The following is a 9,074-nucleotide window of genomic DNA, read 5'->3' as shown; positions in this document are numbered from 1 at the left end:
GTCTATGTTGTTTTTTTTTGTGATGTTTTGTTTTGTTTTGTTTATTTTTGATATGTCTGAAATAAATTTATTTAATCATTTCATTCATATTTATAAGGACAACGCACATATTTCTGTAAATGTGCCGATATTATGAGACAATCATAAATGCTGATTCCTTTTGTTTGTATGTGTTTAAGTGGACAGATTGGATATTGCAAACTATGAATGCAGCTTGAATAGATGTCCTCTTTATGGGGAATCCATTCAACGTTCCCCTGCATCGCAAATGACAAAACCCAATTTACAAAATGCAGTGCAGTGACTGGTGCAAATTTCTCGTCATGATCATGAGCTGCTGCCTGGACCTGTAGGAACTAGCTGGCGCAGCAGTAGCAGTCCACAGCGTTGAGTCTGCGAGGCTGAGACAGCGGCATCTGTGCTCGGCTGTTGCGAGACAGATGAGATGGCATAGAGACTAGACAAGCTAACGTTACCTTGACACCTGGACGAGATTGTGTCTTTGTTTTTTCGTCGGTTTGCTGTGTTTTAGTTAGCTATTTGCTTAAGCTTGCTAGACGCAGGTTAGTCACCAATGCCCTCACATAGATGTCGATCTAACTTGCTGCAAGCTAGCGTTAGCTCGCTGCTGGTACCCTTCAGACATTGAAGTGGCCGCATAAACATGCGGATCATCGAGGCGGAGACCCCTGGGACATCTCTAACGTTAAACGCTTTCTGCAGGACACGAGTTTCGACTAGCCGCTGACTGGGCTCTGCAGAGTCTTTGTGTAAATGTTGCTTAAGATTTTTCATTTATTCTAAGCATGTGTAAACTCCAATCTGTTAGCCAGTTAGCCATGGTTAGCGTTCACGGTGTCGGTTAGCTTAGCTGCTAACCGCTACAAACAATTAACAAGCTAACCAAACAGTTTAACGTTACCAAGGATGAGTGACCAAACGTGTACTATGGTGCATTCAATTATCAGGCATTGTTTATTGGCTGTCATCATCTTGCTAACTATCTTTTATTTGGATTTAACTAACTAAGCCAGCGGTGTGGCTGCCATAGCCACAGATGCTAACGTTAACGTTCCTAGCGTCATTGTTAGCAGGCTATTCGACATCGCAGACATGGCCATGCTTACCAACGCGAGGGATGACATGTTAGAAATATCGTCTCTGTTAACTAAATGTACATACGTGCATGCTGACTGACCCAGTTTTCTTGCTTACAAATTGACAACAAATGACAAAGCTCGTTAATTTACGCTACTTGTAGCTATGCGGTGTTAATTGTAGATTAACTAGCCGGTGTATTTGATGGAGATTGCTCTGTATAACGTTAGCGTTAGTTCAGTACCAAGTAAAGTTGACGTGATATCTTGGACTCAACATTGCACAATTTAGACAAAGTTGCTTAAGCTAACGGACGGGCAACTGTTTGGCAGATCAGCGTCAATACAAGAATAGTTAAGTTATATGCCGGTCTCAATTCCTCTAACGTTATGTGGTTAGCTACCTTTCAAAGCGTGGCCAATAATTCGTTATCCAGAGACAGGTAGTCTCGCATTGCCAGTTATTTCCACAGCGCTGTGTCTACTCTACTATGAGTACCAGGCAGCAGCAGCCTATGCTTCTGTCGATATTTTCCACGTTAAGGATGTTAAAATAGCGCAATGCGTATTTTTCTAATGGACTTCAACCTTTTATTGATTTAGCTGGTCTAGTGTAAGCAAACAGCAAAACCGTATGGAACTACCACATGGTCGCCCTACACTGTGCGCCTTATTCATTTTCCCATGTAGGGAAAATGAATAAGGCGCACAGTGTCATCAGATGGATAGAGCTGCACAAAAAGGCCTTCAAAAGTTCAAAGTATCTTTATTGTCTCTTATGGGCAAATAGGTTTACAGCTTAGGGTTCGTACAGAACACCTGAACACTGATGAACAACAACAAACAGGACATAGTTTACAGAGTGGTTCAGTAGGAGGCTCTTTAACGTCCAGGTCAAAGTACAATTAAACAATTAAAGCAATCTGTGCAAATGAGCAATCTACAGGCATTTCAATACTGTATCTACTGTCTTACATGTGAATGGCAGCAGGGACGAAGGAAACCTGTCTCTTGGTCTTCATAACACTTTCAAACAACTACCTGAGGGTCACAATTCAAACTCTGTCTAAACGGCTTTGTATTGGCACTCCAGAAGGGAATTAGCCTTCCTAAGAACCTACTTGTTACATAAATCTGTAAACTGGGCTTGACTGCTCCCTGAAATCTTCTGATATTCTGCCATTGTACCCACCATGTATAGTCCCCCTGCTTTGGGTCCCAGGCACTGTCCTCTTTTACATTTAATGGTGCTCTAAGTGATGTGACGCGTTTTTTAGGCTACAACATTTTTCGTCACATACAGCAAACATCTCCTCACTATCCGCGAGCTGACTGTCCCCTGAACACACTGTAAAAAAACGCAGTCTCTGTAGTGTTCAACAGTGTTCCAGCCAATAACTGACAAGAAGGAGCTGGTTGAGCCATCACTGCAGCAGCATTAGCCAGTAGGCTACTTCTACAATGCACGTTCATGACTCAACCAGCTCCTTCTTGTCAGTTATTGGCTGGAACACTGTTTGTTATGGTTCGTGGTGCAGGTTGGCGCAGTTTGTTTTTGTTGGCGTTTGTGGAGCCTGGGCTGTCTACAGAGATTGTGTTTTTTTTACAGTGGGTTCAGGGGACAGTCAGCTAGCAGATAGTGTGGAGATGTTTGCTGTATGTGACAAAATGTTGTAGCCTAAAAAACGCGTCACATCACTTAGAGCACATTTAATATAAACCCATTTTCCACATTGTGCCTGGGCTGGTCTGTTTACCCCACTTCATATTTATTGTACATATAGCAAGATGTCAAATGAAGCTAGAACAATACATTGCCACATATGTTGGACTTTGATAATGTGCTTTGTTTATCTCAGTAAGTACAGCCAAACGTATACATGGGAGTTGCCTCTAGTAAGATCAATATGAACTGTGTATTCACAGTTTGATATTTTGTGTTTCAGAAAGGGGGAAAGAGCGACGGATCTCAAGGACCAGATTGCCTGCTGAACTTTTTGCCTCTCAGACAGATTGCCAGGGACCATGCTGACCATTCTAGCTGCTGGGTCTATGTTCTTTCCAGGCCTTTTCCTACTGTCCAAACAATGCCTAAAGGCCATCCCAGCACTGAGGTGGAGCGAAGGAGATGCAGTCATTGTATCTGCCAGGTGAGACCTTTTTTTTTAAACTTTTTTTTTTTTTTTTTTTTTTACTTAAACAACAACAGTGGTGCTTTTACTGCAGTGCCATTCAAGTTGTTTTAGACTTAAGCCATGTGCAGTTTGTTTGCATGACTCTCAAGTATGACAGGTTGCTGCGCTTATGCCACTTTTACCAAGAGCTTTCAGCTGCATATTGTTTGCATGAAAGCGTAAGGGCACTACTTTCTCACTATGTGTTAACTAGGCAGTCTAAACCCTTTCACTACATTGGCTAATTAGAAATGCATTATTTGTTGTTAACCCACCTCTCTTTGCTCCCAGGTTGGTTTCATCAGTTCAGGCAGTCATGGCTTCTTCAGCTGGCTACATCATTGCTTCTTCCTGCGAGGACATCCTCGAGGACCAGTAAGTCAAGAAATGCTCATCAGAATATATTTCACCCTATTTGCCGAGCCATGTAACACATCAGCTGTCAGGATTTGTAATTTCCATGCAAAGGCAGCTACAAATGTATAGCATAAATTGATATTAATGCCTTTACCCGTAGTGTAAGCAGGTTTTAGTTCAGCCATCTGAAGATTTTATTTTTTTTTCTCATTAAAACTGCTCTGTTTGAGAGAATTCTTCGCTCATACTGTTTAATTGATATCTATTCTTTTCTTTCTGTTTTTTAAAGCCTGCTTCTCTTTCTCTCTACACAGGCATTGGTTGACTAGCTCTTACATCATGTTTGCCGTTCCCTACTTCGTGTATGACATCTACGCAATGTTCATGTGCTACTGGTACAAGCTGCGGGTCAAAGGGCACGAGGAGGCCTCAGCAGCCCCCAAGCACATGAGCACAGCTCTGACCAGCTACTTGCGTCGCGAGTTCCTCATGGTGCTGCACCACGTTGTCATGGTCACCGTCTGCTTCCCCATCTCTGTGGTAACTGTCACACATTACTCTTTATTTTGGGCTGTGATTTGAGTGAGGCAAGTGAGAAGTCTAGCAGTGTATGCATTCCCTGCTCTAAGGTACTTGTGACTACCTTTTCCAAAATAATTGCATTATTAGTTAGGCCTACATCTAACGACTATTTTTATTATCGATTAATCTGCCATTTTTCTCTATCAATTAGATATTCCGTTTATTATACTGTTAAAACAAGGAAAAGCAACAAAAAAAATCCACATTTAAGAAAATAAAACTACTGAATCTGTAATTTATTTGCTTAAAAAACTGAAACGACTAATCAGTTATCAAAATAAGTGCCCATGCTTTTGTTGTCTAATTGTTTCAGCTCTAAATTGCATAGGTATTTATCCATAGCCACCACAGCGGTGCATGTAAACACATGTATTAGAAGGGTGATATAATCTCATGTACACTTAAAGGTACTCTAAGTGATGTTGGGTGAAGGCACTTCTTGTTGACGTTCGAAGTATTTTCAAACAAAACAAGACTAGCTAGCCCCTCCCTCCTCCTCCTCATCCCGTCCCCTCCCCCTCCCTTCCGCGCACTAACCCCCCCCCCCCCAACTCCTTCTTGTCGGGTTATTGGCTGGAACACTGTTTGTGTATCTTTCGTGGTGCAGGTTGGCGTTTGTGGAGCCTGGGCTGTCTACAGAAACCGTGTTTATTTTTTTTGTTACAGTGTGTTCAGGGGACCGGCAGCTAACGGATAGTGAGGAGATGTTTGCTGTATGTGACAAAATGTTGTAGCCTAAAATATGCGTGACATCGCTTAGAGCACCTTTTTAATAGAGAATAATTAACCAGCTTTTAACAATAACTCGTTACTTGAGCTCATAGACATCTATGAAACAAGCTATGCAAAGTTCACTATAAGTTCAGACTGCTTGTAGAGATAGTAAAAAGCAATCGACAAATAATCCACCTCTTTTTTTCTCTCTCTCTCTCTCTCTCTCCAGTTTTGGCGACAAGGAAAGGGAGATTATTTCCAGGGTATAATGTTTATGGCTGAGCTCAGCACTCCATCTGTCTGCTTAGGAAAAATACTCATCCAGGTAAGAGTCTTGGTTTAGCCTCAAAGAAGATTTGGGTGCGTTGTTGCATGTGTCACACTGAAGTTCTTTGCGCTCTCCATTTCTTTTTTCCCACCCTTTTCATTCAATGGAGAATATATTTCCGGTCATTCCCTGCATGCAGCTTGCTCATGCCCATCAGCTCCTGTTGCCTGTGACTTACATGAACAGCACTGTCAGATATCGGCCATTACTTGGTAACACAGTTTGTTTGAATACAGGTTGTAGGCGCTGCACCCCCCTGTAATTGTTTTAGGTTTGATGTGGATGTGTGTACAATGTTTCAGTGTCTGGGTGAAGGTTTTTCCTCCATTGCTCTCTGCTTGTCTCCCATCTGAGGCTCCCACAGCTGTTAGCCCTCTGAATGTAGCCCCTAGTATTTAGACTGGATATTTAGAAGATACAATATCAGCTTGTCCTTCTACCCTCTATCACTCGACACCCCTCCCGTCTCTAACAACAGTGCATGTGGCCGTTTGATAAACAACAGCTGGCTAAAAGCTGCCACCCTCTTATACCTATAGAATTAAAAAACAATGGAGTATTTATTGATGGGATGCCATGAAATTCTGGGATATGAGACTCGTGAATGGGCTCTCTTTTAGAGAAATGTTTGTAAGCTTGTCCTCTGTTATCTCACTGAAGCAGGTTGACTGTTCAACATAAAGGTTAAGTCATCTGCTCTAAACAAATGAGAATGTAAAAACTGCCTCACTGACACACACACAGTCTTACTGCCTCCTGTACAGTGTTCAACCAGCTGCATGGCATACCATGCTCTCCACCGCCACATGTTCAGTCCATGCAGATAGTATTCCCTATTAACAAATGTAACAATGTTGGTATTAACAACAAAACGGTTGCAAATGAGATTAACACCGTCAGTTTTCACCAGACTACTGCTTGCTTTTCTTTCTCTCTCTCTCTCCCGTCCTCTCCCTCTTTTTTTCTGCTCTCAGTACAAACAGCAACACACACTCCTGCACAAGGTGAATGGGGCTCTTATGCTGATCACTTTTTTCATCTGTCGAGTCCTCCTCTTCCCTTACCTCTACTACGCCTATGGAAGGTATGTCTGTCTTTCATCTCTGTTTTTTCTCATGTCCTGCTGTCTCGCTGAGCTTGGGTCGGTAACTTGCACAACCACATGAGCTCTATCTTCTGGATAGAAGACTTAGAATGCGTGTTTACAATCCTTTGTCTTTGGATCTAGGTACGCGTCCATTCCCTTCCACATGGTTCCCCTGTCGGTGCCCTGGCACTGTAACCTCGGTGCTGCTCTGCTCATGGCGCCCCAGCTCTATTGGTTCTCCCTAATTTGCAGGGGCGCCCTGCGACTATTCACGGGCTCCACCCGCTCTCAGAGACCACGTGCGACAACAGACGCAGCTAAGGAGAAGCAGATGGATGGCAACGCACTGCCCCAGCCTGCCAACGGCTACAGCGCGTGCTCCTCGGAGCCCGAGCTGGCCACTCACTGAGATGAGTGGCGGGGAGGGTGGGGAGGGAAAGAAGGCGAATGTACCAATGAGTATGTAAAGGAAAGAAAGCTGTGAGGGATAAGTGAGACTTGAAACAAGTAGCAATATGAAGAAAGCTACAGATGATGGCCTCAAATAGTGCTGAAGTGTTTGTGACCAGCAGTCAAACTCTTGACAGCTAAACGATTTGGTTGCTGGCCTTCAAGCACTTCAGCTTCTCAGTTTGTAGGAAACAAGTTGAGTGTTAGTGCACTCAGTATTTAAAGATGTCATCAGGCACTGTGACAGATAACATGAAGTAACATGCACTGACCTGAGAGGAATTTGCCTGGATGTATAGCAAGCATAGGTGGTTATTTCCCTCATGTAGATCAAATTCAGTCCTCTCTGCCTCATGGTATAGGAAGAGCAGGAAAATAGGAATGTATTATATTGTATGTTAGTACATTTGCTGTAGAAGAAAGGCCTAATTCAGTTTAGTAATGAAGAAAAAATGTCGGCTAAGCAGTATTTTGACTTGTTAGTGTTTAATATATGTATCCTCTATGTAGTTACTGTCACTCTAAGAAAATGTAACCAACCTGCAGACTGACTCATCTTTAGAAAGGAGATAATCTCATAAGACTGTATTCTGCTGCCTTATCCCTTATCCCCATTCTTTGCCGTGAATTTTTTTTTAATCCTCGGAGAAGGAAGAGGCTTTCTCAGACAGAAAAATGTGACGGGTGTACATAGCCGATGTAAAGTTGTCCCTTTTTCCATGTCAGTATTAGGTCGATGTTGGTTTTTAATTATTTTGTGTGTGTCTCACGTTTTTTTTGACATTTCAGCATTAAAACACTGTTGTACGGCTTAGTGTACGCAAACTTCCCTCAAACGTTACGACCGTGCTTCTCGTTTCAGTGTAGATATGACTTCATTCCATTTACTGGTATCACAGTGTTTTGGTTTTTTTTGCATACAAGGAAGTGATGCACAGTAGCAGTCACTTTAAAATGAGTTTGTTTGTTTTTAAGTTTGATGCTGATATAAATCTCAAAATATCCATTTGATTGGCTGGAATATTTCATTAAGAAAACATAAGATTTGAGTATTTATAGCTTTGTCAGGGGACTTGCAATGTTACAGTTTGAAGGGAAACAAAAGCGAAAAATCTCGTTGGGAAGCATTCTCTTGTGATAGACATGCAGCGCATTTGTCCATGGCAACTTATTGTGATGTTGCTCACTTCATTTTTTTTTTTTAACCATTATTTAGTCTATGAATTGTTTTAAACCTTATACATTGTATACATTGCTTCAATCAATTAGCCGTTTATTTGAGCCACTGGTTCTATGAACAAACTGGCTAGTTTTTATCATTTTATGTTTGTTTAAAGCAGCTTCACTGTCCTAGAAATGGGTAAAGAAAAAATAGAAAAGGCTCCAAAACCATCAAGACAGGGCAACGTGTGCCAAAACATCTGGACAACTGTGGGCATGTTGAACACAGAACATCCATTCCCGTTTCATGAACTTAAGGTACTGCTTCTTGACAATACTAAAACATTTCAACTGATGTACTGTATATTCCACAAAATGCTTGTTATTTATAAGTATTTATTTATTTATTTATTTGGTTTGTGGTTTTGAATGCATATTTATGCATACATATACTATATGCTTCTGAGCCTTATGTAAAGGCTGTATTGTTACTCCAACTTAGTTAAAATAAACTTCTCTGTCCTGAGCCTGCCTCGACTCTTGCATAATTTATCAAATGACATTTTTGAAATCTGGACATTGCTCAAGTATAAGCATAGACTATAATAGACCATAGTGAGCCTCTAGAGCAGGGGCGTCAAACTCAACTTCACTAAGGGCCACACTGGAAAAGGAGAATCGCATCAAGGGCCAGACAGAGTTTATTTTCATGCATTTATTTCGAAAAAGTCAAATATCTTTGACTGTATTATTCCATGTCTCGTAGTCTTCTCACTTAGTTTGGTCGACAAAGTCCTAAAAGGCAGCAAATAGTTCCTTATAAATCTTAGAATTTAGCAAATCAAGCAAAACAAAGATTACATTTTAAAAGTTGACTCAAAGCAACCCGTTTCCTAGCTTTAATTTCAGAAACTCTGCTTCTGTGGGAATTTCTGGGAGTCTCAAAGTCGGCAAATCTACCAAATTCTGCTCTAAGTGTGGTGTAGTTGCCGTTTGAAAAACAACTAGGCGGGCTAACATTTATCGTGAACCTAAATTGATTTGCGGGCCGGATCAAAACCTGCCAGGGGCCGGGTTCGGCCCGCGGGCCTCGAGTTTGACACGTGCTCTAGAGGGTGCCAGAA

At 41.8% G+C, this 9,074-nt stretch overlaps 1 protein-coding gene across 2 annotated transcripts; it reads left to right on the top strand.

Annotated features, from left to right (window-relative positions):
• The first annotated feature begins 347 nt into the window (after nt 1-347).
• Nucleotides 348-8,476, top strand: tlcd3bb (TLC domain containing 3Bb). 2 transcript variants are annotated; one of them, XM_078278554.1, is made up of 7 exons: nt 348-563; nt 3,044-3,247; nt 3,563-3,646; nt 3,943-4,168; nt 5,154-5,249; nt 6,227-6,336; nt 6,481-8,476. In XM_078278554.1, the coding sequence occupies exons 2-7, from the start codon at nt 3,123-3,125 to the stop codon at nt 6,746-6,748; spliced, it is 909 nt and encodes a 302-aa protein (XP_078134680.1). In that variant the 5' UTR covers nt 348-563; nt 3,044-3,122; the 3' UTR covers nt 6,749-8,476. The 2 variants fall into 2 exon arrangements, with proteins under 2 accessions (XP_078134680.1, XP_078134678.1); XM_078278552.1 differs by having other exon boundaries at nt 348-770.
• The last annotated feature ends 598 nt before the right edge of the window (nt 8,477-9,074 follow it).

The sequence above is a fragment of the Sander vitreus genome, chromosome 21 (genome assembly GCF_031162955.1).
Source record: "Sander vitreus isolate 19-12246 chromosome 21, sanVit1, whole genome shotgun sequence".
Lineage (NCBI taxonomy): Eukaryota > Metazoa > Chordata > Actinopteri > Perciformes > Percidae > Sander > Sander vitreus.
This window is presented reverse-complemented; position numbering and strand designations above follow the sequence as displayed.

What these genes read in the sequence shown, in the direction of transcription:
- tlcd3bb (XM_078278554.1), top strand. Translation starts at nt 3,123, where the DNA reads ATGCTGACCATTCTAGCTGCTGGGTCTATGTTCTTTCCAGGCCTTTTC. An exon ending in GCAGTCATTGTATCTGCCAG is followed by an intron (nt 3,248 to 3,562) that starts GTGAGACCTTTT and finishes CTTTGCTCCCAG; the next exon opens with GTTGGTTTCATCAGTTCAGG. An exon ending in TCTGCTTCCCCATCTCTGTG is followed by an intron (nt 4,169 to 5,153) that starts GTAACTGTCACA and finishes CTCTCTCTCCAG; the next exon opens with TTTTGGCGACAAGGAAAGGG.